At 44.0% G+C, this 27,757-nt stretch overlaps 7 gene segments (V, D, J or C); all 7 read right to left on the bottom strand.

Annotated features, from left to right (window-relative positions):
* Positions 1–312: 312 nt before the first annotated feature.
* On the bottom strand, positions 313–766 carry LOC114793770 (immunoglobulin heavy variable 1-3-like). The segment is given in 2 exon segments: positions 313–629; positions 700–766. Coding segments are annotated over 2 exon segments (369 nt in total).
* Positions 767–3,824: 3,058 nt separating this feature from the next.
* LOC114794858 (Ig heavy chain V region 914-like) lies at positions 3,825–4,365 on the bottom strand. The segment is given in 2 exon segments: positions 3,825–4,144; positions 4,217–4,365. Coding segments are annotated over 2 exon segments (402 nt in total).
* A 15,495-nt stretch (positions 4,366–19,860) lies between these two features.
* On the bottom strand, positions 19,861–20,371 carry LOC114793769 (immunoglobulin heavy variable 3-21-like). The segment is given in 2 exon segments: positions 19,861–20,174; positions 20,280–20,371. Coding segments are annotated over 2 exon segments (360 nt in total).
* A 389-nt stretch (positions 20,372–20,760) lies between these two features.
* Positions 20,761–21,214, bottom strand: LOC114793768 (immunoglobulin heavy variable 1-3-like). The segment is given in 2 exon segments: positions 20,761–21,077; positions 21,148–21,214. Coding segments are annotated over 2 exon segments (369 nt in total).
* Positions 21,215–22,716: 1,502 nt separating this feature from the next.
* Positions 22,717–23,741, bottom strand: LOC114793767 (immunoglobulin heavy variable 4-61-like). The segment is given in 3 exon segments: positions 22,717–22,786; positions 23,231–23,597; positions 23,682–23,741. Coding segments are annotated over 3 exon segments (480 nt in total).
* A 475-nt stretch (positions 23,742–24,216) lies between these two features.
* On the bottom strand, positions 24,217–24,663 carry LOC114794863 (immunoglobulin heavy variable 4-61-like). The segment is given in 2 exon segments: positions 24,217–24,536; positions 24,609–24,663. Coding segments are annotated over 2 exon segments (363 nt in total).
* A 316-nt stretch (positions 24,664–24,979) lies between these two features.
* On the bottom strand, positions 24,980–25,476 carry LOC114793765 (Ig heavy chain V region-like). The segment is given in 2 exon segments: positions 24,980–25,299; positions 25,401–25,476. Coding segments are annotated over 2 exon segments (363 nt in total).
* Positions 25,477–27,757: the final 2,281 nt, after the last annotated feature.

The following is a 27,757-nucleotide window of genomic DNA, read 5'->3' as shown; positions in this document are numbered from 1 at the left end:
AGGGGGTGGGGCTATCACTGTGTCCCCTGGGTGCCACACCCAGCGATGCCAAGTAATGAAGGTTTAGCCAAGTATGCCACTGAGTGGCTGGCTGGGAAACTACTGCAGCTAAAGAGACCTGCTTCAAAATGGCAAGAAATATGTAATATATGTAATAATAAAATAATAATGTATTAATGCATTTTGAAGTTAATGTACTAAATATTTTTCATATTTGCAGCATGAAAAGTCTTCCATCTTCAGTCTGTGGTCCTACTTCCTCTGAAATTTGACGCGTGTGGTTTTTTTGCATGGCAGCTGCATGAACTTGAGTCACTGTGGCTGTCGAGCACAATAATACACCGCGGTGTCTTCTGCTCTCAGACTCTTGGCCTCTAGATACTGCATACTGGACGACGCCTCCTCAGTGATGATGAACTGGCCTTTCAGAGACTCTGCGTAGCCTGCCGAGTTTGATCCGGTGCTCATGTATCCAATCCACTCCAGGGCCTTCCCAGGCTTCTGCCGTATCCAGTGTATGTTGTAGCTGGTCAGTGAGTAACCGGAGACTTTACACAGCATTTTCACACTCTCACCCGGCTGTTTCATCTGATCCGATGACTGTTCCAGTTTAATCTCACAGCTAATGCCTGGAAAACAGAAGCTTGTTGTAAGTCGCGTTTCGCACGATGCTTCGTCCTCCATCAGTATTTTACTCACTCGTTAAAGCCATCAACACAAGCACAACACAACATGTGGCCTTCGGTGCCATTGATGCTCCCTTGGAATTCTGCTAAATGACTAACATAGCTGAATGTGGGATTATATAAGGTGGGGTTTGGTTTGTGTGTGTGTGTGTGTGTGTGTGTGTGTGCACTTTGCATATCCCACCTTCTACTTGAGTAATAAAATGCTTCTGACCACAACTTTCTCTATTGCAGTTGTGTATTGTTGATTTTTTAAGAAGAATAGTATTTAATAAGAATAGTAAAGAATAGAATAGTATAGTAATGCTGATGGCTCAACAAATCTAGGGAACGTTTGTAAACCCAGACACCCTTTCCATATAGTTAGTTCATTAATAATGCATAGTTACAGAATGATAATAAGGTGCAGGTTCCTGGAGCATTAAGGGAATTAAGAATCAATATGTATTTGGATTGTGTCTAGATTGTATTTTACTGTGTCCTGCGTACTGATGTGAGTTTCCACATGCTTTATAATACTGTTTTTGGGGAGTAGGTCCCTGCACTTCTGATTATCGCTCACACATTTGTTAAATGTTGAGGATTGTGGATTGGTAGGTTTGGTTTTTATTGTTGTTTTCACCAGATGAAGGGCCCTGGTGCACATTTTCATCTCCATGCGTAGCGTGCACAGTAGTATACGCCTGTGTCTCCAGCCTGTAGTCCCTGGCCTCGCAGTCGTTGTGTTGGTAGACGTGTCTCTGGAGACGCCGATTCTGTTTTTCAGTGAGTCTTTCTGGTCCGTATTACCATTGCTATACATTATATTGATCCACTCTAGAGCATCTCCTGTTCTCTGCCGGATCAATGCTGTGGAGTAGCTGGTAACTGAGTAGGAGACCATCGTCAAGGGTTCACCTGTAGCAGTAGCAGTAGACACCTGAAAAGCCAAGGAACATAAATTCTTCAACACCACAGAGTCATAACATCTGAAAATATGTTTGTAGCACTTAAAACAAGAAGCTGCAAGCAGCAGGATTGCTCTGGGTATCATGTCTGCGCTGAAGCTGGAAATGAACTTCTGGACACTTCAGAGCACAGGAGCTGCTGGGGTTTCAGAGGAGCAACTCACACGAGGAGAGAACTTCAGGGGGATTTGCCTACATCGTTTGTGGCGTGTAGACGAGGTGATAGGAGGTATGGACACTGAAGTGCCCTTGATCAAGGTACCGTCCCAACAGGCCTACTTTCATGGCTGCCCACTGCTCACTAAGGGAGACAAGTTAAATGCAGAGGACACATTTCGTTGTGTCATCATCTTCTATGCTGTGCATCGCAATGACAAAAACAATCCCTTTCATGATGCCTTCATCTCACATGGCCTGAACATAACGGTCGTGTTTACGTTGGTTCATCCGCCTGCAGCAGGACATCAGGGAGCCTCTGAGCAACACACTGCTCCCCGGGCGCCTTTCATGGCTCCCTCAGGGGATACGTTAAATGCAGGGGACAAATTTCACTGGGTGCAGTGCTGTGGTGTGTCATGTAATCACTTTCATCTGACAGAGGTTCGTCAGGCTCCACTGGAGGGCTTGGCCTTTTTATCTCTGACCTCCCAATAATTCAATTCCTTTGAATTGGTGATATCTCTGATATCCCGATAGTGTGAATTCCTCATTCCAGCTGCACTATCAAGGGTGTGAGCAGGAAGACACATGAGCAGTCCAGGCGAAATGATGTCAATCTACAAGAAAACACCGGGATAAGTCCGCAAATGATGCGCGGGCGAGGATTCAAGATGGCGGCCAGATGTTTGTGGACCAAGACGACCCAATCTGCGCCTGCTTCCGAGTGGTCGGCCGCGGGTTTGAGCCCACATCCCCCTATGGTAGGTGCACCTGTGACCATGACATGCATTTAATTTCACTTCAGAGGGAAATTTTGTGTCTATGCTGTTCATTTGACGTCTAATGTAATTTTATGTAACTGTTTCATTAAGCTCTACCATAAAAAAAATGTTGAGTTCAGATTTAAATGAACAACAGAAAAAAAATTCAAAACCTTATTTAATGTATCTTAATAATAAGGGTTTCGATATAAATTATGCATTGTGTTGTAATTAATTAATAAATGTACATTGCACAAGTGATAAATTGTGAACATGATCTGTGTGGTGTTTTTTGTTCGAGTTTCTGCTGCTTTGTGTGACTGTGGGTATCGAGCGCAGTAATAAACAGCCGAGTCTTCAGTCTGCAGACGGTTCCCAGTCAGAGTCACTGTGTTACTAGACGTGTCTCTGGAGACCGAGAACTTGTTTTTTAGAGAATCTTTATGACGTGTGCTGCCATCATAGTAGATGTTATTTATCCACTCCAGGGCTTTTCCTGCTGGTTGTCTGATCCAGCCTGTTCCAAGGTAGCTGCTGCTGTCTGTAATCGATGCTCCAGTCACCGTACAGGTAATACTCACAGTCTCTCCTGGCTTTATAACCAACCAGCTCGACTGTTTGTGCTCAATGTCACATTCCACCCCTGTAAAAGAAATTAGGATTCATTATTAAATATGAAGAGAACAAATATCTGTACATTTGTTTTAAAAAGGAAATAAAATCTCACAGGACACGGCGAGCAGCAGCAGCAGGAGAGCAGCAGGGAACATGGTTTGGGCTGAAACTGGAGATCAGGAGCTTCTGAGGGGTCAGAGCCACTGGGCCTTTTATTGGGAGAGAGGGAGGATTTGCATTCGTTCATCTACTGAAGCAGCTGCGGCTGTAGAAGATCTGCTGGAGACCAGTTTCACAAGTGACATCACAGCGCCACCATGTGCTCCTGCAGGAAATGGTCGCATATGTACCAGCAGGTAGAGAGGAAAGGGGACTTTTTTATTTCTGTTTTTAGAATCTCTGCAGCAAGACAATAATAGTTTGAATCTGTGGATTAATCTCAAACCCTTAATTAAAGAGGCAGGCTAAATTTTTTTGGGGTATATTTACCTTTTTAATTATTTATCTATTTTCAGATCTGGTGTAATTAACCCCGGAAAATACAGAGAAAATTAATCAGCTGTATAGTTATTAGTACAATATTTATTTGGGTTTTTTTTTTAAATGTCTTCATATGCAACATGCTGAGTTTTTGTTCAGGCTGCTGCTTGTTTTTACTACTGTGGCTCTCGAGCGCAGTAATACACAGCGGCGTCTTCAGTCTGGAGACGGTTCCCATGTAGAGTTAATGTGTTGCTGGACTTGACTTGGCTGATGCTGAACCTGTTATTCAGTTTACTGTTGTAAGCTGTGCCGTCACCAGAGCATATACTTCCAACCCATTCCAGACTTTTCCCTGCCTGCTGTCGTATCCAGTCTGTACAACAGCAGCCATCAGACAGTGAATATCCAGACACCTTACAGGAGAGGCTCAGTGTATCTCCAGGCTGCTTCATCACAGAGGTCGGTTGTGTGAGTTCAACGTTACATTCCACATCTGGAAAAAAGAAATATTCTTTTAAAATACAGAATCATAAAAGACTTCCCTGCTCCCACAACCAGAACTCACAGCAAGCAGCTGATAACAGCAGCAGCAGAAATGTGGGGAACATGGTTTGTGCTGAAGATGTCCTCAGATGTCTGGACACCATGCATTCAGGGGTCTTTTATATAATGAGCCGTCTTTATTTTGCATATGCAAATTTGCTAGTAGTTAAAACTCTGTTTTTTTGTGCCTTTAAACAAATCAGAGCAACTTAATGGACCAAAGTCATTGTGTTCTGAACCCAAATATTAAATCCTTTTTTTCTGTATAATTGGACTCATATAAAGTATAAATTTTTTCTTGCTTAATGCTTATTCAAGACATTATGAGCTTTTTCTCTTGCCAGGTGCTCAGTTTCCTCTTTCTCTGTGAGGGTTTTTGTACGTCTGGTCATATTATTTTCCACACAGTGTGTCTCTAGCGCAGTAATACACGGCAGTGTCCTCAGTCTTCAGCTGGTTCATATTCAGGTAGAAATTACTGCTGTCCTTGGATGCTGTGAATCGGCCTTGAACTGCTGCTGCTGAGCTCCTGTCACTATCAGAATAATAATAAATAATCCATTCAAGCCCTTTTCCAGGAGCTTGACGAATCCAGTGCATGTTCGTTCCACTCAGAGAAAAGCCACTGCAGGCACAGGTCAACTTGTGGGTTCCACCTGGAGACACGACCACTGGCTGCTGGGACTGTGTGAGGACAACCTGACCGTCCACACCTACAAACAGAGACAAGAGCATCAGTGGAGTGTTAATTCAGCCGCCTCTGTTGTAAACCTGACTGATGTGATGATGCTTGTTGGTTCTGTGTTCAGCTCACAGGATGCCAGCAGCAGCAGCAGCAGGAACACAGAGAACATGATTTGTGTTGAATCCGAGACGCTGGTCGCCGCTCTTCTCTCACCTCTCTGATTCACTCGCGTCTTATACTGGACACAAGAAGGCTGGTATTAAGGATGGGAGGGGAGAGGTCAGATTTATTTGCATAGAGACGCTGCATGGAGGAACCTGCGTTCACACTTTTCTCTTTATAACAACCTGCTGGACCTGTTTTTTAGCCTCCTACTAAAAGCAGGATATGCTGTTTATGAAGGATAAAGTATGAATGAATCCTTCTGAGAAGGAATTTGCTGCTTCCTGCGACTCTTTTGCTGTATTTGTGGTAAAATTGTGGTGTAACAGCGCCTCTACAGGCTTCTATAGAGCATTACAGCGCAGGTGCAGTCAGATCAGCAGTCATTTCTGTATTTTAAAAAATGTACTTTATGTTTTAATGTGGCTATAACTATCTTGGGAAAATTTTTACAAGTAATTACAACTACAAAACCTATAGAGAAACATAATCTACCGCTGAACTTTATACTCTCAAAGTGCAAATTACTGGAATTTACCTGTATTAAAATATTATATATTTCTTTAATTAATTCAGTTTCATTGTATGCTATATTTCCACTGGTGAAAAGGTAACGCGGTGTATTTTAAAATATTCTCTGTATTTTTTCTGGCCCTCCATTACATAGATGATTAAATTCAAATTCAAAATGTATTTGTCACATACACAGTCATACACGGTATGATATGCAGTGGAATGCTTGTGCAACTGCTATTGACCTCAATATTACAAATATTGCAAGTAATTACAAAAAAGGGTTACAATTATGCAAATGTGAAAAAAAAATACTAATTTATGTTTTTAAACATAAATTATATGTAGGGAGTAGGGCGAAGGTGTGCAAATGTGTAATGTGTGCAAAGTGTGTAAAGTGAACAGTGAAGCTGTGCAAATGACTGGGGGGATCGAGTCCAGAAGTTGTTTGAAAGTGAAAGTGCTGGAGTGTATTAGAGTTCTGTCCTATGAAGTGTTGTGGTTGTTGAGAGCTTGTATAGCCTGCAGGAAGAAGCTCCTTCTTATTCACTCTGTGTTGGACTTCATGGAGTGGAAGCGCTTTCCTGATCGCAACAGAGAGTCCATTGTTGGGGTGGCTGAGGTCGGTCACTATCTTCCTGGTCCTGGTCCAGCACCACTTGCTGTAGATCAATTGAAGGTCAGGAAACTTGGTACAGATGACACGTTCAGCTGATATGGAACCACCCTCTGTAGGGCTCGCCTATCCTGCATGGTGCTGTTCCCGAACCAGGTTGAGATGTTTCCCGTGAGGATGCTCTCTGTGGTGCAGGAGTAGAAGTTCCTGAGCACCTTGGAGGGCAGTCTAAAGTCTCTCCGGCGTCTGAGGTGGTAGAGATGCTGCCGGGCCTTTTTCACCATGGTGTTGATGTGACAGGACCATGACAGGTCCTGCGTGATGTTAACACCGAGGTAACGGAAGCTGTCCACTCTCTCCACTGGGCTCCTGTTGATGACAGGGGTCTGGTAGGTCCTCTTCTGCTTGGTACTAAAGTCCACTATCAACTCCTTTGTCTTGCTGACGTTCAGGTGGAGATTATTTCCTCTAATATAATGTATTATATTAATATTTTTAAAGAATACAATACACATGTCCTAATAGTAAAACCTGTTTTTTCCAGGAACCTGATATGAGTTGTGAACATGATGTGTCGTGTTTTTTGTTCGAGTTTCTGCTGCTTTGTGTGACTGTGGGTATCTGTTATGTTTGCTATTTGCGAATAACCACGCGGACTCTCGACACGCGGTATGCTTCTTTTTCTCTTTTACAGCAACACCCACAACCTGGAACACACACAAAACGCACACACCCCCCCCCCAGGAGGAACGGCAACAACACAATATAACTAGGCGACCGGGGTTGACTACCCAGAATGCCAGCATAGCCATGTGGGTTATTCTGCCACGTGACAGGCTATGCCCTAACTACGTGGTGCACTATTCAGTCACATAGTCCTTGAGGTAAGCCGGTCTACAGCGGACACGGACAGGGCGTGGTGAAACTGCGCTCGCCCGGCCTCCAGCCTCCACTGGACAGCTCCGTGTATCATGGAGGTAGGTCCTCCACTAGGTCCAAGTCACTAGCCATGGAGTAAGGGTCTACGGGGGTGGGCGGTGACATCTTCTTGAGCGGGCTCGCATGCCACTTCGTACCATCAATGTATATAATGTATAAATGTATAAATACATTATAATTTTTCTTAGTCTAGCACCCAACACTCTCCGAGCATGTTCTTCAATGACAAGTCTAAGCCTTATCAGGGCTCTTAGTTTGTATACTTGATATTCTATAGAAATCGAACGAGAATTGCTGGTGTCTTCCCATTGTAAGTCGCTTTGGATAAAAGCGTCTGCCAAATAAAGTAAAGTAAAGTATCAGCCAGGCGGAAAGTGGCCAAGCCCAGCCGCCCCGTAATCTGCACTGGTTCAGACCAAAAGGAAAGGAGCTTGTTGTCCCGGTGAGGCCGACGAACCCTGACCCAATCATGGACTGCCAGACAGGAAGGTGTCACCTTCCGTCGGCGATCAAAGGACTGCTTCATCCGGCGCTGAGAAGCCGAAACCCTGTGACGCAGGGCCGCTGCAGTAAGCGGAGGAGGCTGTGGCCGCAGCCGGTCTAATGGAAGCTGCAGCTACCCAGCATGAGGAGAGCTGGGGAGACGCCAGTGGTGGAATGGAGAGATGATCTGTAATGAAGCAGGGTGTGCTGCAGGGCTGAGGAAAAGGCCAAGCCATCGGCCAGGTGAGCCCGAACACCGTTCTTCAAGGTCTGGTTAAACCTTTCCACGCCACCGTTAGCCTCTGGGTGGTAGAAAGCGGTGCGTGTGTGTCGAATCCCCCTGTCCCCGAAGAATGTCTGAAAATCCATGGAGGTGAACTGAGGCCCATTGTCTGTTGTAATGGTGTTGGGAAGGCCCCACCTTGAGAACAGACAGTCGAGGAACTCCATGGCCTCCTGGGACGTGACCGAGCCTGTGGAGGAGATCTCGGGCCATTTTGAGTACAGGTCATAGGCAACCACTAGAAAACGCTGATGATACGGGAGGGCCCGTCTTTCCACTGACGAGACAGGCTGAGCAGTCCTTCACCGCAAATTCAATATCCCTGTCGATCCCAGGCCACCACACCCTGTCACGGCAGCGCTGCTTGACTTTTACCATGCCTAGGTGTCCCTCATGAGCCATGGCCAGGATGCGAGGTTGTAGGCTGCCAGGGATGACGGCCCTGAGTCCCCGCGCCACACAGACCTCATTCCAACAGGACAGCTCATCTTTAACCCGATGAAATGGCACCAGATCCTTGGGCACTGTGCGTGGCCACCCCTCTCGAATGCAAGTGCAAAGCTGCGATAGCACTGAGTCTTGCGCTGAAGCCAGTTGGAGGTCCTGTAGAGACACAACCTCCCGGAGTGGCCCATGAAGCATGTGGATAAGCTCTGGCTCCAGTGTATCTGTGGCTGGGCCTGGGGGAGTGTCTGGAGTGGCCCTGGAAAGGAGGTCTGCCACAACATTGTCCCGGCCAGGGGTAAACAGCGGAGTGAAATTATATTATTATATGTGGGTGGTAGTAGCATACTACTGCATAGTAGCTACTACCACCCACATATAATAATATAATTTCATATATATATATGTGTGTGTGTGTGTGTGTGGTAGTAGCCTAGTGGGTAACACACTCGCCTATGAACCAGAAAACCCGGGTTCGAATCCCACTTACTACCATTGTGTCCCTGAGCAAGACACTTAACCCTAAGTTGCTCCAGGGAGACTGTCCCTGTAAAATACTGATTGTAAGTCGCTCTGGATAAGGGCGTCTGATAAATGCTGTAAATGTAAATGAAAATATTGGAGGAGCCTCTCCGACCAGCGGTGGAGCCGGAGCGGTCTGTGCCCCGTGCCTGAAGATGAGTGTAGGGTCGTTAGGGCCTGATGGTCCGTGCGGAGGGTGAAATGTCGGCCATACAAGTATATATGCCACCGCTCACACGCCCAGACACAGGCCAGTGCCTCCCGCTCCCCAACTGAATACTTCTGCTCGGCCGGAGTCAAGAGACCGGGAGGCAAAAGCAATGGGTGCTCAGAACCATGTTGGCACTGAGAAAGGACGGCACCTAGCGCTACACCAGAAAAGTAGGGCATGACAGGTCAAAGTGAGCAAGCACCGGTGGTGAGGTAAGCTGGGCCTTTAGCTGACGGATGGCTGAGGAGCAGGCTGAGGACCAGGCCCATGGGGCTCCGGTTTTCAGAAGCGTACGCAAAGGGGCTGTAGTGGCAGAGTATTGAGGGAAAACGCAAGTCGTATGCAGTCATTCCAAGAAAGGATGCGAGCTGGGCTGGGCTGGAGGGCTCAGGGAGACGTGTGATGCCCTCTCCAGACAGGCGAAAGCCCACAAAATCGACCGCTGGCACAGTGAAGACACATTTGTCCCCATTCAGCGTAAGATTGTGACCTGCCAGGATCTTGAAGACGCGGTCCAGGTGCTCATCATGTGATGCGAGGGTTGGACCATGCACCACAATGTCATCCAGATAAATCTCTACCCCCGAAACTGCAGCAAAGATGGTGGACATGATTTTCTGGAAGCAGCTAGGGGCAGAGCTGAGGCCGAAAGGCATCCTAGTATAGCGGAAGACGCCCATGTGTGTGACAAAAGCGGTCAGGTTGCGGCTCTCGGGATGCAGCGGAACTTGAGAGATAACCCTGTCGAAGGTCTAGTTTGGAGAAGACAGTAGAACCATGGAATTTAGCGGCCAGCTCCTCCACAGTAGGCAGCGGGTACTTGTCAGGTACAACAGCTGTGTTGACCGACCTTAGATCCACGCACGGCCGCAGAGTCCCGGACTTCTTCCGTGCCAGCACCAGGTTGGAGACCCAGGGTGAAGCATCAATCCGCTCAATTATTCCCAGATCGAGCAGGTTGTTGAGTTCCGCAGTGACCATCACGAAGAGCCAGAGGAAGGCGGCGCAATGGCTGAATGACCGGTCGCACGTCTGGTTTGAGCAAGGGCTGGTGGTTAAATGCGGTGAGGCAGCCCAGGCCAGTGAACAGAGAGGGCCAGCGTTGCTGCCAGGGTGAGCCCACCGTGAGAATGGTGGCACCATCCACATCAATCAGTGAAAAGCCCAGACTGCTGAACAAGTCCAGACCCATTAGGTTAGCCCCGTGACGCGAGACGTGAAAAGTAAAAGACGGTAAAGTTACACTCTGATACTGAAGTGGTAGGGAAACTGTGCCTACTATGTCTATTTTGGAATTCCCATACCCACTCAGGAGCTCACAGTCAGGGTGGAGGGTATGATGGGAAAAAAACTGCTTGACAGTGGCCAGGTTCAGCAAGGAGCGTGAAGCCCCTGTATCCAGCAGCAGTGGCAGTGGAACACCATCCAGTCGTACCACACACGTTTTAAATGGGGGAGATGCTGCAGGAACAGAGTGAATAGTAGTAGGTGGCGCTGGAGAAGATGGCCTCTGAGGGCGGCCGGATGCGGCTGAACGGCAAACACGAGCGAAATGGTTACGTTTCCCGCATTGTGAGCAGGTTTGGCCATTAGCCGGGCAGTTCAGCGCCCTGGTGTTATGCGTGGAGGATCCGCAGTTTCCACACGGGCGGCGGGTGGACGCGCCGCGGCGAGCGGCGTAGTTTACGGGGAGGCCGTGGTCAGGTGTGTCGTCCCGGAGCGCAGGCGGCTGGACAGTAAGCGTGGGCACTGCGGGCTGAAGAGAGGGTACCGGCGCCAGGCGAGATGCTAATTCGGCTGCTGACTCCATCTGAAAAGCCAGTTCCACAGCTTTGGCGAGCGTGAGGTCGTCCGAGGACATAATTAACTTTTCACGGATTCTGGGATTGTTTGTATGCTCTGCCAATTGATCCCGAATGAACTCGTCTTCCATTGTTCCGAACTTACAGAAACTCGCCAGCCCCCGCAGGTCCGTCACGTAATGGTGAACCGACTCGCCCGGTTGCTGCCTCCTCTGGTGCAGGATAACGCTCGGTGGGGCGGCGAAATGCGCGGCCAATTTTGCGACGCCGTCCGCATACGTTATGTCGGCTCCCAGGGTCCTGAAGACCCGCTGCCCTTCCGTGCCCAGGTTATGGAGCAGCAAGGCTCACAGACGCTGGTCAGGAGAATCCGCGAGGCCGTCGGCCGTGAGATACGTCGAAAAGGATTCAAACCAGCGGTCCCAGGGCACCGGCGGCTCGCCGGGCAAACCCAGAAAAGGAGGTGTAGGAGGTAGAAAAAACTCCATCCTCGTCGCCAAATGTTGTGTTTGCTATTTGCGAATAACCACGCGGACTCTCGACACGCGGTCTGCTTCTTTTCCCTTTTATTTCCGTATACCCAGAATCCCTTACAGCAACACCCACAACCTGGAACACACAAAACGTACACTGCCCATGTGCATATGTAACAGGTGCTCCTCGGGATGACCCTGGAAACAATACGGTGCTCCAACGTAGCCAGAGGAAGCCTGCGCGTTGCCGGTAGCGCAGACTGCGCCGACACGCGTGCGCTCGCCCGTTCACCCTGCCCGTGGACGGCGAAGTCGTACGCCAGGCCCGTGTCCGAGCACGGAGCTAAGAGGCTAAGCTAATCGCCGGAGACTTCAGACACCAGCGAATATTACAACGCACCTCTCACCGAGATACTGTAAACCATAGTGTCTAACTGATTCGTTCCTCCAAACAAACATACCGTTAATATCTGGTTATTTATCATTTCTTTTTCCCACAGTGTATTACTCTGTTCTTTCTTGTTTCTCCCACGTTTTGCCGCGAACTCTCTTCCTTTTTCCCGCGTGCTCCATTTCCTTTCCTATTGTCCCTCCCACCATCGCTGATAGGTCAGAACATCACAGATAATAAAAGGAAACAGAAATAATACTGAATAATATTTAACAATAATTATTAACATAAAATGAACATAATAACCTAAACACATTCGAATACGTTTCTCTGGGTTACACATGGTTTACTGTGCTGCTGTACCCTGTGCCCAAACCCTCCTTTACACCTTACTGTACATTTTATGGATGTAATGGACATAATAGGGCAGTGGTGGCCTAGTGGTTAGGGAAGCGGCCCCGTAATCAGAAGGTTGCCGGTTCGAATCCCGAGCCGCTAAGGTGCCACTGAGGTGCCACTGAGCAAAGCACCGTCCCCACACACTGCTCCCCGGGCGCCTGTCATGGCTGCCCACTGCTCACTCAGGGTGATGGGTTAAATGCAGAGGACAAATTTCACTGTGTGCATCGTGTGCTGTGCTGCTGTGTATCACATGTGACAATCACTTCACTTCATTTATAGATGAATACCGGCTTATATTAGCAGCAGTGGTTCCGTGTTGCAGGTTTAATGTATTAAAAGTCTGTGAGACTCTGGGATGGAGGAATGTGGAGTAACTGTTGGGTTTTTGCTCTAGTTATGTGATATTTTTCACCACGGTGCTTCTCGGGCGCAGTAATTTCAGTTTTTCACTGTGGTACAGGTTACCGCTTCCACAGGCTCTTCCAATCCACTCCAGAGCTTCTCCTGCAGGTTGTCGTATCCAGTGAGTACAGTAGCTGCTGTCAGTCACTGAATAACCAGACACCTTGCAGGTCAGGGTCAAAGGTTGACCAGGCGGCTGGACCACAGAAGGTATCTGTGTGAGTTCAACGTTACAGTGAACCTCTGCAGACAGAAACAGAAGATCAACATTTCATAAACACACATGGATTATTAACACCAATTTTACACAATTTACATCATAACGAAGCGTCTGAAGTGAAACTCACTTAGAGCAGCTGCCAGTAGCAGCAGCAGCAGTGGAGATGCAGAAGGCATGGTGGTCTTGTCTGAATGAAGGGTCCACCTTCCTCTTTAAATAGAGGAGGTTCCGAATGTTCGAAAATTTTTATGACAAATTTACATAATAAAATCTATTTAAATAATAACAATGTGCATAAAGGCACATTGTTAGAAATCTTTACAGTTAAATTTTTTTATTTCAAAATTACATTTAAATATAATATAGTAGACTATATTTTTTTACATCCATCAGTAAATTCATTCATTTTTAAAATCACTACATAAAAACCCTAGGAAGTAGTAGAAGGTAACAGGGTCACTTCTTAAATTAATTCCTTTGAGAGAAATGCATTTTTTGAATTTCTCAAACATGGTGTGAAACATGGTCTTTTAATGCACTTAACTATGGTTTCCTATCAAGAACAAGAACATTTCTTACTGACCTTGATCTTCTGAAAGATAGTATACATGGTAGTTATGGTCGAAATTATTGGTTCTCTTTAGCCTTTAATATTTCGTGATTATGACAGATTTCTATAATATTCATGTCAGAGTAATAAATTATGTTCCATGAGTGATATTAAAGTACATTTCCTATAGATTTTGAAGCAAATTTGAAGACTTTGACTTTCACACCAGTGCAAGTTGAAAGGGAGGACTTTAATATTGGAGTCCAGTATTTGGTCTTTCTACTTTGTCCACCACTGAGGAATCTGTGAACGCTGGGTTTATGTTCAGCGCTGCAGTATTATGTGTCACTGTGGGTCTCTGGCACAGTAATAAACAGCCGTGTCTTCACTCTTCAGCTGGTTCATCTGCAGATAGAGCTCATCCTTGCTGTTGTCTCTGGAGATGGTGAACCGACCCTGAACAGCTTGAGAGTAATATATGCTGATATGCTGCCGCTGCTAATATATGCGACCCATTCCAGGCCTTTTCCAGGTGCCTGTCTGTTCCAAGCCATTCCATAGCCACCAAAGTTAAACCCTGATGCTGTACAGGTCAGTTTATGAGATCCTCCAGGATTAATGAACGCTGGTCCAGACTCAGTCAGAGTCTGACCTCTGCAACCTAAATCAAATAAAATCATGTTTATTTCCACAGTCTAGTAATCCAGTAATATCATATAAAATGCTCAGAACATTGATCCTCTTACTGTGTATGTAGACCAGGATGAGTATGAAGTGACAAAATGTCTTCAGTTCCATTATAAGTATATAAAAATACAATTTCAAATACGTATTTCTAACTCTGACATGAGCTCAAGTGAACTTGTGCTTTATAAAGAGATGTAGTGGGAGGGTATTTGCATATCCTGCCCTAGAGGCTTGAAAAGGAATCGGTGTAAATTATGTTTTGTTGTTGTTGTAAAAATACATATAATAATACAATGTATATTATGGCCCTACTGCAGCCATTTGTGTTTAAACCAATGACATGAAAATGGTAGAAATATTGGTAAATAATAATTTTTTCACCCATGGGAAATTGCAAAATTATATTTAATAAATACTTTAATTGCAGAATGTTTATATTCATATTTGCTCCCCTGTATTGAAGATGGTTATTACATTGAAAACAGATTATGCGAAGGAGAACTTGCACTTAAATTTTTTTGGAACATTTAAATCTACTGAAATAGAACAAAAATGATCATGAATGGCATTATATTTGGATCAAGGAAAAGAAAATTCCCTCTAAAATGAAGGAAGAATGTCCACACATTCTTCCTTCATTTTAGAGGGAATTTTCTTTGAAAGACTTGACCTTATTGAGTTATTTTTCTTGAGTTATTTCTGTGCTCCTGATTTGTAGTCAAGACCGCCTAAACCAAGACCAAGACCGAAAACATTACTCAGCTCAAATTTAGAAAAATTCCATTGGTGTAAAGTATCATTAATCATTAAAATTCAGATTCAGTTATCTTTTTCATTAAATTGTCCATGTATCTCACACTTAAAATCTCCCAGACTTTACAAGGAATCTCCGATAATTACATGGACTGATGGAAAATGATATTCGAAGCAAGATTTTGTGTCACTGCACTGGTTGCCGGTTTATTTTCGAATTCAATTTAAAATCGTATTTATTTTTTTAAGGCCCTAAATGGACAGGCCCCACCCTATATAACAGATCTTTTTCATTTTCAGCAAACTCCTAGATCTTTAATATCGAGCAGCAACACCCTCCTCCACATCCCCAGATCCCCAGAAAGGTCCCAGGCTTCGCAATCTATTTTGTCCCCTTCAGCTCTTCCTAACGTTTAAATTTTTTAACTATTATTATAGTTTTAAGTCATTTTCTTCAGTTCCCCATTTTTATTATTATTATTTTTTTATTGACTTACTTTTTTTATTTATTTTATCCCTATTTTTGCTTGTGTGTCCTTTTATGCCTGTACAGCACTTTGGTGCAGTGGAACTGCTGTTAAAGTGCATTAGAAATAGTTGACTTGACTTGACTAGGAGGAAAAATTGATCTTCTGACTAAAAACAGCTAATTAGCTCTGTCTCTCTGAGTTGTTTTTTACCACCAATCCATAATACAGAACTTTCCTAATGTGTGGTAAACAGCAGTAAAAATGAGGTGCAGATCTTAACAGACAGAATTTTAATTTACCAGTCTATATAATTACAAATTGTTAGTTTCTTTTCTCAAAATAAGGTCTTATTCAACATTGATCCATTTCTATAACAAGATTAAATTAAAAGCAGACCAGAGGTCACTCAGTTACAGCCGCTAATAAGTTCTTCACTCACTCACTTTTCATCAGCGCTTTAAACCTTTACTTGCTTATTCATGCCCACCACATCATGAATCGGAAGCCACCACAGGTCTTGTACCCCTACTGGCTGGTTCCATCAGAAGTATGAGGGACAGCAGACGTCTCATTACTGGATGGTTTTTGTCATTCTCTGTATCAGTGTGGTAGCTATATCTCCCTACACAGTGACACACTCCATCTCAAAAACACTTCCTCCTGTGTCCCTGCTGTATTGCCACCAACCCTTCAGGGCACCGATTCTTACAGATACCACAGGAACAGACGGACGGGTCAGAGAAACAGAAGAATGGGCAAGGCAGTGGTGGCAAGTGGGTCTTTATATACAGGTTGTGGGCCAGGAGAGACAGGTGCTGGTGAGCAGAGCAGATGGGCTGAGAGTGTGACAAGTTACATAAAATGCAGCGCAGACTCTAAAAATGGCTACAAATTACTAAAACATTTCCTATAATCACCAGCAAATTATGAATTCAAACATTGCTCAATTGGTAAAAAATCTTTCATTGAATCTGATTGTGACACTTGCCAAAAATTGTTTTACCAAGAACTGATGAGGCTTTATTTTTATCATTATAGTTTTACTTGTAAATGGAAACCATGCCTAACATTAACATTAACATAGTCAATTTCAAACTGATTTAAAAGACAAAGAAGTTTCCAGAGTTTGGACACATTTAATATGCCAGAGAATGCCGATTTAAAACCGATTGTGCAGCACCACCTAGTGACGCTTCCTAATATGACACTTAATACCAATAAACCGTTGCATCTTAGAATCAGGGGTCCTCTGTTTCATCGATAAGCATTAAAAAGCTTCAGGACCCCCGGGGATTTGTCTCTTATGTATTAAAATGGATCAACAAAACACAATAAAACATGTTCATAAGAAAAATTCAGCTCCATGTTGGAGATCGGCTGCTTTAAAATGTTCATGCTGTTTTTTTTTTTTTAAATGAATTTGGTCTCCTAAATCTTATTCTTATATGTGTATTTATTCCAGAGTTTGTTACAGGCGTGTCTTGTTAAAATACATTGAAAAGGAAACATAAATGATGACTTAATATGACATAACATTTAAAGAGTTACTGTAATAATTTTCCATGACCAGTTATGTGATAAAAATACTGCCAGGAAGCAGCTGCCAGGAGCAGCAGAACTGTAGACAACATGGTTTACTGTGATGCTCATCTGCAGAATGATCAGTGGACCCTGATCTTAATATATAGACAGCAGTGAATTTGCATTGAAAATGAATATGAAGATTAATGTCTAATAAAAGTCAAAACACTCGAGCTGTTTTTATAAAAACCTAATTAAACATTTCCTGTTTTTTATCTCACATTCACAGCAGCTTACTCTCATGTGTAGTGTGTTGCTTGGTTTAACTGTTATGTTCATGGCTGAGGACAGTAGACGGACTGAGGGCGTGGCAACAGGTGAGGGCAGACGGGCTGAGGGCGTGGTAACAGGTGACTGCAGACAGGCTGAGGGTGTTGCACAAGACTGAGGACGTGAGATAATTGAGTTTTTGCTCTTATATGAAACAAAACTATACAAAGGAAATATGAGGAGTTTATGTTCAGCGCTGCAGCATTATGTTTCACTGTGGGTGTCTGGCACAGTAATACAGAGCCGTGTCTTCACTTCTCAGGTTGTTCATCTGTAAGTAAAGCCTGCTGCTGGAGTCATCCCTGGAAATGGTGAATCTTCCTGTTACAGACTGGGAATAGTAGATGGGTGTACTGGCTGTGTGAATAATTGCGATCCATTCCAGGCCTTTTCCAGGCGCCTGTCTGATCCAGTTCATAGCGTAGCTTCCGAACGTAAATCCAGAGGTCGTACAAGTGAGTTTATGTGATTCTCCTGGACGTTTAACCACCGACTCGGACTCTGTCAGTACCTGACAGTGAATACCTGTAAAAAAAACACAAGAATAACAAAACATGAAATTTATCAAAAAAAAAAAAACTGACCTGTAAGGCACACAATTGCTAAAAGGAAAATAGACAATATATTCATCATGATCATTTGAAATAGATAAGAGGAAGGTGTGACATGATCTTCATATTTTCTGAAGTATAAATGCATGCAGGTTGTGCCTGTTTTGCATGGTTTTGGGTAATAAATATACTACTTGGGGGGGGGGGGGGGGGGTGTGGACCAGAGGAAACAGGAAGTCATGTCAAATGTGTAGTTTGGTTTTTGTGTTTTGGGTGGGAACTTCTTTGTGTCTCGTTGGTCATTCAGTGGTCGGTCCCATGCTCCTGACCTTCTATCTGCAAGATGTTCTCCTGTAGGAACCAAAATTTTTTTTCGGCTCTGGGTTTGGTACTGTGCTCACCTTTACTAGTAATAATCCGGGTTACCAGCAGTAATCAGTCTAGATATGAGTCGTCATGTGAGGAGCCTCAGTGTTGCCCACCCTCTAGTGGCAAAAATGCAGTAAACAGGACGCAATCTCATATTTTGACACCGACCTATTGATTGCTATTTTTCTCAAGATGCGCTTTTTTTTATTATTGTGTGTTTTGTGCTTTTTACCTTATTGGAATGATGAAGAGCCTGGCTGACTGATATCAGCATCAGTATGTGAGATAACTGGAGCAGTTTGGAGAAGAGGAGGTTTTTGTACAGAGAGACACGTTGTTCACCACACTGTGGTTACGAACACAGTAATACACAGCACTGTCTTCACTCTGGATACGTTGGGCTTGTAGAAACACGGTGTTGCTGGAGGTGTCTCTGGTGAAACTCATCTTAGTCTTAAGTGACCCACTTGAGCCACTGTCACCACCACCACATATCCATCCAAGCCATTCCATTGGTTTTCCTGAAGCGTGTCATATCCAGTGCAATAAGATTTAACAGAGTACCCTGAGATTTTGCAGGAAATGGAAAAAGAGTCTCCTGGCGGGACCACCATGGATCTGGGCTGGATGAGTTCAATGCAGTGAACATCTGTCAGAGAGTAGAAATAGAAATAGAATCAGAGCTTCCTAATGGAGATGAGTAACTTGATGGATTCGACACTTACAGGAGACAGCAGCTAGCAGCAGCACTACAGATGCAGGAGACATGGTTCTGAGGAGGAGCTGGCTGGATGGTGGCCCTTCATGATGCACCTCTCTTTAAATGTAAAGAGGAGTGAGGGAGGGCATGCACATTTGCATTCCATTTTATGTTAATTTGTACTTTTTTTCATGACATAAAAAGACATACATTTTTTAATCAAATATTTATTTGCTCTAAATGAATTTTTATTAGGGGTGTCTTTAAAATAAGAAGTGTCATTAAATAAACCTGAATTGCTCACACAGGTGTAGATAAGTATCTAGATGGTGGCTTATTCCATTCCAGATTATCAGTGCAGCTCCTCTCTTTTCATCTGTATGTTTTATTAAGAATGTTCTAAAGTTAAATCTGGAAAGAGGGATGTAGTGCTAACACCGACCTTTAGCTAAATCAAATTTAATCCCATTACGATCCTTGAAGAAACCATCTCTAGGAATAAATATACTTTTGGTTAGTTTTCATCTTTATTTGTAGACCACTTTATACAACCACTAAAGCTCTGTACAGAAGAACAAATGAAAGATGTAGGAGCTCCCATAAATTAAAAATTAAACAAAAATAAAAAATGGACACCAAGCAGGTGAGAACAGCAGCCATAAAAAAGAAAGAAAAGTAAAATTACAAAAAACGAGAAAAATATTAAGGAATAATCATCTCACTGTCTCACAAAACCCAGCCACTGGGGACACATGTGACCGTATGTTTCTTGTTGCTGATCCCAGTCCTGGTAAATGGGGAGGGTTGCGTCAGGAAGGCCATCCGGCGTAAAAATATTTTATACTGTGGCGACCCCTAAAGGGAGCAGCCTAAAAATGGACGTCATTCCAGGTCATTCCACATTTTAGAGGCAGTAACAAGTGCACGCTTAGTTTTAGGCCCGGAGACTATGGGTGTACAAGGGCAGGCAGGTAGAGCGGGTAAAGACCACTGAGGGATGTAATAAGCAAATAGCAGAATGAATCCTAAAATATGTGGGAGTGAAATGAGTGGAGTGAGGCTCATATTTATACTGGGGACATTTATGTGTGCCAATGATACAGAGATATTCTGTAAGTAACTCAGCTGTAGTTTTCATCTTGGGCCTGGGGGAAGTAGGTTCTTGTACGTCTGCTGTGGCTCTTCAGTCACTGTGACTCCTTGGCGCAGTAGTACAGTCCGGTGTCGTCATCCCGGAGGCTGTTCATCTGTAGGTACAGCTTGCTGTTGGAGTCGTCCCTGGACACGGTGAACCGGCCCTGGACCGACTGGGAATAATAGATGGGAGAACTCTGTGTACTGATGTACGCAATCCACTCCAGGCCCTTCCCAGGAGCCTGTCTGACCCAGTGCAAGTACAAGCTGCTGAACGTGAAGCCGGATATGGTGCAGGTCAGTGTATGAGAGTCTCCTGGTTTTTTGATCCCGGGTTCGGACTGAGTGAACGTCTGACACCGATTACCTGTCAGATTAAAACATGCAGATTAAAATGTATATTGCAACGGTAGGAATAAAAGATTTTAAATGCTTTTTTAAAAGTTTTTTTTTTCCAAGCAAACATACCCACCTGACAAACATGCTGCAAGCAGAAAGAAACTGAAAGCAGAAATCATTTTGAGATTCAGGAGGAAAATCCTGAGAACGTGTCCGGAATTGACAGCGTTGGATATATGTGAGGTCTTGCGTGAGTTTTGCATGAGTTTTTGCCTGCAGGGTTACATAGGATGCGTGAATAAATAAGGGGGTGGGGCTATCACTGTGTCCCCTGGGTGCCACACCCAGCGATGCCAAATAATGAAGGTTTAGCCAAGTATGCCACCGAGTGGCTGGCTGGGAAACTACTGCAGCTAAAGAGACCTGCTTCAAAATGGCAAGAAATATGTAATATATGTAATAATAAAATAATAATGTATTAATGCATTTTGAAGTTAATGTACTATATTTTTCATATTTGCAGCATGAAAAGTCTTCCATCTTCAGTCTGTGGTCCTACTTCCTCTGAAATTTGACGCGTGTGGTTTTTTGCATGGCAGCTGCATGAACTTGAGTCACTGTGGCTGTCGAGCACAATAATACACCGCGGTGTCTTCTGCTCTCAGACTCTTGGCCTCTAGATACTGCATACTGGACGACGCCTCCTCAGTGATGATGAACTGGCCTTTCAGAGACTCTGCGTAGCCTGCCGAGTTTGATCCGGTGCTCATGTATCCAATCCACTCCAGGGCCTTCCCAGGCTTCTGCCGTATCCAGTGTATGTTGTAGCTGGTCAGTGAGTAACCGGAGACTTTACACAGCATTTTCACACTCTCACCCGGCTGTTTCATCTGATCCGATGACTGTTCCAGTTTAATCTCACAGCTAATGCCTGGAAAACAGAAGCTTGTTGTAAGTCGCGTTTCGCACGATGCTTCGTCCTCCATCAGTATTTTACTCACTCGTTAAAGCCATCAACACAAGCACAACACAACATGTGGCCTTCGGTGCCATTGATGCTCCCTTGGAATTCTGCTAAATGACTAACATAGCTGAATGTGGGATTATATAAGGTGGGGTTTGGTTTGTGTGTGTGTGTGTGTGTGTGTGTGTGCACTTTGCATATCCCACCTTCTACTTGAGTAATAAAATGCTTCTGACCACAACTTTCTCTATTGCAGTTGTGTATTGTTGATTTTTTAAGAAGAATAGTATTTAATAAGAATAGTAAAGAATAGAATAGTATAGTAATGCTGATGGCTCAACAAATCTAGGGAACGTTTGTAAACCCAGACACCCTTTCCATATAGTTAGTTCATTAATAATGCATAGTTACAGAATGATAATAAGGTGCAGGTTCCTGGAGCATTAAGGGAATTAAGAATCAATATGTATTTATTAATTTCTTATTCATTAAATCATAACAAATGTCAGTAATAAAAACTGTTCCTGATTCCACGGTTGTGTATCCTGATTGTGTCTAGATTGTATTTTTCTCTGTTCTGCGTACTGATGTGAGTTTCCACATTCTCCATGCGTAGCGTGCACAGTAGTATACGCCTGTGTCTCCAGCCTGTAGTCCCTGGCCTCGCAGTTGTTGTGTTGGTAGACGTGTCTCTGGAGACGCCGAATCTGTTTTTCAGTGAGTCTTTCTGGTCCGTATTACCATTGCTATACATTATATTGATCCACTCTAGAGCATCTCCTGTTCTCTGCCGGATCAATGCTGTGGAGTAGCTGGTAACTGAGTAGGAGACCATCGTCAAGGGTTCACCTGTAGCAGTAGCAGTAGACACCTGAAAAGCCAAGCAACATAAATTCTTCAACACCACAGAGTCATAACATCTGAAAATATGTTTGTAGCACTTAAAACAAGAAGCTGCAAGCAGCAGGATTGCTCTGGGTATCATGTCTGCGCTGAAGCTGGAAATGAACTTCTGGACACTTCAGAGCTCAGGAGCTGCTGGGGTTTCAGAGGAGCAACTCACATGAGGAGAGAACTTCAGGGGGATTTGCCTACATCGTTTGTGGCGTGTAGACGAGGTGATAGGAGGTATGGACACTGAAGTGCCCTTGATCAAGGTACCGTTCCAACATGCCTACTTTCATGGCTGCCCACTGCTCACTAAGGGAGACAAGTTAAATGCAGAGGACACATTTCGTTGTGTCATCATCTTCTATGCTGTGCATCGCAATGACAAAAACAATCACTTTTACGATGCCTTCAGCTCACATGGCATGAACAGTAACGGTCGTGTTTACGTTGGTTCATCCGCCTGCAGCAGGACATCAGGGAGCCTCTGAGCAACACACTGCTCCCCGGGCGCCTTTCATGGCTCCCTCAGGGGATACGTTAAATGCAGAGGACAAATTTCACTGGGTGCAGTGCTGTGGTGTGACATGTAATCACTTTCATCTGACAGAGGTTCATCAGGCTCCACTGGAGGGCTTGGCCTTTTTATCTCTGACCTCCCAATAATTCAATTCCTTTGAATTGGTGATATCTCTGATATCCCGATAGTGTGAATCCCTCATTCCAGCTGCACTATCAAGGGGGTGAGCAGGAAGACACATGAGCAGTCCAGGCGAAATGATGTCAATCTACAAGAAAACACCGGGATAAGTCCGCAAATGATGCGCGGGCGAGGATTCAAGATGGCGGCCAGATGTTTGTGGACCAAGACGACCCAATCTGCGCCTGTTTCCGAGTGGTCGGCCACGGGTTTGAGCCCACATCCCCCTATGGTAGGTGCACCTGTGACCATGACATGCATTTAATTTCACTTCAGAGGGAAATTTTGTGTCTATGCTGTTCATTTGACGTCTAATGTAATTTTATGTAACTGTTTCATTAAGCTCTACCATAAAAAAAATGTTGAGTTCAGATTTAAATGAACAACAGAAAAAAAATTCAAAACCTTATTTAATGTATCTTAATAATAAGGGTTTCGATATAAATTAAGTAAATGTTTTGCGTGAAAACGGCAATGCATTGTGTTGTAATTAATTAATAAATGTACATTGCACAAGTGATAAATTGTGAACATGATCTGTGTGGTGTTTTTTGTTCGAGTTTCTGCTGCTTTGTGTGACTGTGGGTATCGAGCGCAGTAATAAACAGCCGAGTCTTCAGCCTGCAGACGGTTTCCAGTCAGAGTCACTGTGTTACTAGACGTGTCTCTGGAGACCGAGAACTTGTTTTTTAGAGAATCTTTATGATTTGTGCTGCCATCATAGTAGATGTTATTTATCCACTCCAGGGCTTTTCCTGCTGGTTGTCTGATCCAGCCTGTTCCATAGTAGCTGCTGTCTGTAATCGATGCTCCAGTCACCGTACAGGTAATACTCACAGTCTCTCCTGGCTTTATAACCAACCAGCTCGACTGTTTGTGCTCAATGTCACATTCCACCCCTGTAAAAGAAATTAGGATTCATTATTAAACATGAAAAGAACAAATATCTGTACATTTGTTTAAAAAAGGAAATAAAATCTCACAGGACACGGCGAGCAGCAGCAGCAGGAGAGCAGCAGGGAACATGGTTTGGGCTGAAACTGGAGATCAGGAGCTTCTGAGGGGTCAGAGCCACTGGGCCTTTTATTGGGAGGGAGGGAGGATTTGCATTCATTCATCTACTGAAGCAGCTGCGGCTGTAGAAGATCTGCTAGAGACCAGTTTCACAAGTGACATCACAGCGCCACCATGTGCTGCTGCAGGAAACGACAGCATCTGTACCAGCAGGTAGAGAAGAAAGGGGACTTTTTTATTTCTGTTTTTAGGATCTCTGCAGCAAGACAATAATAGTTTGAATCTGTGGATTAATCTCAAACCCTTAATTAAAGAGGCAGGATAAATTTTTTTGGGGTATATTTACCTTTTTAATTATTTATCTATTTTCAGATCTGGTGTAATTAACCCCGGAAAATACAGAGAAAATTAATCAGCTGTATAGTTATTAGTACAATATTTATTTTGGTTTTTTTTTTCATATGCAACATGCTGAGTTTTTGTTCAGGCTGCTGCTTGTTTTTATCACTGTGGCTCTCGAGCGCAGTAATACACAGCGGCGTCTTCAGTCTGGAGACGGTTCCCATGTAGAGTTAATGTGTTGCTGGACTTGACTTGGCTGATGCTGAACCTGTTATTCAGTTTACTGTTGTAAGCTGTGCTGTCATCATAGCATATTCTTCCAACCCATTCCAGACTTCTCCCTGCCTGCTGTCGTATCCAGTCTGTACAACAGCAGCCATCAGACAGTGAATATCCAGACACCTTACAGGAGAGGCTCAGTGTATCTCCAGGCTGCTTCATCACAGAGGTCGGTTGTGTGAGTTCAACGTTACATTCCACATCTGGAAAAAAGAAATATTCTTTTAAAATACAGAATCATAAAGGACTTCCCTGCTCCCACAACCAGAACTCACAGCAAGCAGCTGATAACAGCAGCAGCAGAAATGTGGGGAACATGGTTTGTGCTGAAGATGTCCTCAGATGACTGGACACCATACATTCAGGGATCATTTATATAATGAGCTGCCTTTATTTTGCATATGCAAATTTGCTAGTAGTTAAAACTCTGTTTTTTGTGCCTTTAAACAAATCAGAGCAACTTAATGGACCAAAGTCATTGTGTTCTGAACCCAAATTTAAAATCTTTATTTTTCTATATAATTGGACTCATATAAAGTATTAATATTTTCTTGCTTAATGCTTATTCAAGATGTTATGAGCTTTTTCTCTCGCCAGGTGCTCAGTTTCCTCTTTCTCTGTGAGGGTTTTTGTACGTCTGGTCATATTATTTTCCACACAGTGTGTCTCTAGCGCAGTAATACACGGCAGTGTCCTCAGTCTTCAGCTGGTTCATATTCAGGTAGAAATTACTGCTGTCCTTGGATGCTGTGAATCGGCCTTGAACTGCTGCTGCTGAGCTCCTGTCACTATCAGAATAATAATAAATAATCCATTCAAGCCCTTTTCCAGGAGCTTGACGGATCCAGTGCATGCTCGTTCCACTCAGAGAAAAGCCACTGCAGGCACAGGTCAACTTGTGGCTTCCACCTGGAGACAGGACCACTGGCTGCTGGGACTGTGTGAGGACAACCTGACCGTCCACACCTACAAACAGAGACAAGAGCATCAGTGGAGTGTTAATTCAGCCGCCTCTGTTGTAAACCTGACTGATGTGATGATGCTTGTTGGTTCTGTGTTCAGCTCACAGGATGCCAGCAGCAGCAGCAGCAGCAGGAACACAGAGAACATGATTTGTGTTGAAATCGAGACGCTGGTCGCCGCTCTTCTCTCACCTCTCTGATTCACTCGCGTCTTATACTGGACACAAGAAGGCCGGTATTAAGGATGGGAGGGGAGAGGTCAGATTTATTTGCATAGAGACGCTGCATGGAGGAACCTGAGTTCACACTTTTCTCTTTATAACAACCTGCTGGAACAGTGGAGCCTGAACGTTGTCTTCAGGACACACATGTCCACGTCTTTTACAACAACATTTATTTCTTATATAGCCCAAAATCACATACAGTATGTCTCAATGGGCTTTGACAGGCCCTACAGTTGACACACCCACACTTGACCCTTCTGCACACAAGGAAAAACTCCACACAAAAAAAACTCTAGGAGAGAGAAAAAAAGAAAGGAAGAAACCTTGGGAAGGAGTGATACAGAGAGGGACCCCCTTCCAGGGTAGAGTGAGCCTGCAAATGGTGTCAGTGCAGGGTTGGATATGATATAATAATAAGTCCTACGGTTGTAGGGTTGGAGAAGTCCAGGATGTATTCAGTGTCATGGTCTAGATTACGTGTCCAAACACACCTGGAATTTACTTTACATGTTGTGCTTCATAAAAAAATCTGCTGTCTTGGGCATTTACAAAAAATTACACATAGAAAGTCTACAGAGACAGAAATATTTTATTTCTGAAGCCAAAATGCACCGCTGGACTTTATAAACACAGAATTTACTGAATTTACAGAGTTACTTAATATCAAAGTGAAGTGATTGTCACATGTGATACACAGCAGCACAGCACATGGTGCACACAGTGAAATGTGTCCTCTGCATTTAACCCATCACCCTGAGTGAGCAGTGGGCAGCCATGAGAGGCGCCCGGGGAGCAGTGTGGGGACGGTGCTTTGCTCAGTGGCACCTCAGTGGCACCTTGACGGATTGGAATTCAATCCGGCAACCTTCTGGTTATGGGGCCACTTCCTTAACCGCTAGGCCACCACTGCCCCACTGTAATTCAGCAGTATTAAGATATTCGATTTTTTCTAACTTAAATTTTACTATTTCATAATTATAAGGCCTTTATCAAATATTTCCATTTTTTAAAAGGTCATTTGTGATATAAAACATTTTGGTGCATGGTTTCTGGTCCCCAACTGTATGTAAACAATTTTCACACATGATTAAGGATATTAGGTAAAAACAACCGGGCCAAATAGCCCCTCTCTGGTAGAGCTAGGGGGATAGGGACAAATGGCCCCTCTCTGGGAGTTCTAGTGTTAAGAGGCAGAATTATATTTTCTGGGGTACAATTACCTTTTTTACCTATTTATCTATTTTCAGATCTGGTGTTATTAACCCCGGAAAAATACAGAGAAAATGTATCAGCTGTATAGTTATTAGTACAATATTTATTTCGTTTTTTTGGAAATGTCTTCATATGCAACATGCTGAGTTTTTGTTCAGGCTGCTGCTTGTTTTTACCACTGTGGGTCTCAATCGAGCGCAGTAATAAACAGCGGCGTCTTCAGTCTGCAGACGGTTCCCAGTCAGAGTCACTGTGTTACTAGACGTGTCTCTGGAGACCGAGAACTTGTTTTTTAGAGAATCTTTATGACGTGTGCTGCCATCATAGTAGATGTGATTTATCCACTCCAGGGCTTTTCCTGCTGGTTGTCTGATCCAGCCTGTTCCAAGGTAGCTGCTGCTGTCTGTAATCGATGCTCCAGTCACCGTACAGGTAATACTCACAGTCTCTCCTGGCTTTATAACCAACCAGCTCGACTGTTTGTGCTCAATGTCACATTCCACCCCTGTAAAATAAATTAGGATTCATTATTAAATATGAAGAGAACAAATATCTGTACATTTGATTAAAAAAGGAAATAAAATCTCACAGGACACGGCGAGCAGCAGCAGCAGGAGAGCAGCAGGGAACATGGTTTGGGCTGAAACTGGAGATCAGGAGCTTCTGAGGGGTCAGAGCCACTGGGTCTTTTATTGGGAGGGAGGGAGGATTTGCATTTGTTCATCTACTGAAGCAGCAGCGGCTGTAGAAGATCTGCTAGAGACCAGTTTCACAAGTTACATTACAGCGCCACCATGTGCTGCTGCAGGAAATGGCAGCATCTGTACCATCAGGTATTTCTGTTTTTAGGATCCCTGCAGCAAGACAATAATAGTTTTAACATGTGGATTGATTTTAAATAGATGATTGAACAGGCAGGATTTATATATTCTGGGGTACAGTTACATTTTTAATTATTTATCTATTTTCAGATCTGGTGTTATTAACCCCGGAAAAATACAGAGAAAATATATCAGCTGTATAGTT

This window comes from Denticeps clupeoides, chromosome 7 (assembly GCF_900700375.1).
Source record: "Denticeps clupeoides chromosome 7, fDenClu1.1, whole genome shotgun sequence".
In the NCBI taxonomy this organism is placed as follows: domain Eukaryota; kingdom Metazoa; phylum Chordata; class Actinopteri; order Clupeiformes; family Denticipitidae; genus Denticeps; species Denticeps clupeoides.
Note: the sequence above shows the minus strand (reverse complement) of the source record. Positions and strands in the feature narration are given on the sequence as shown.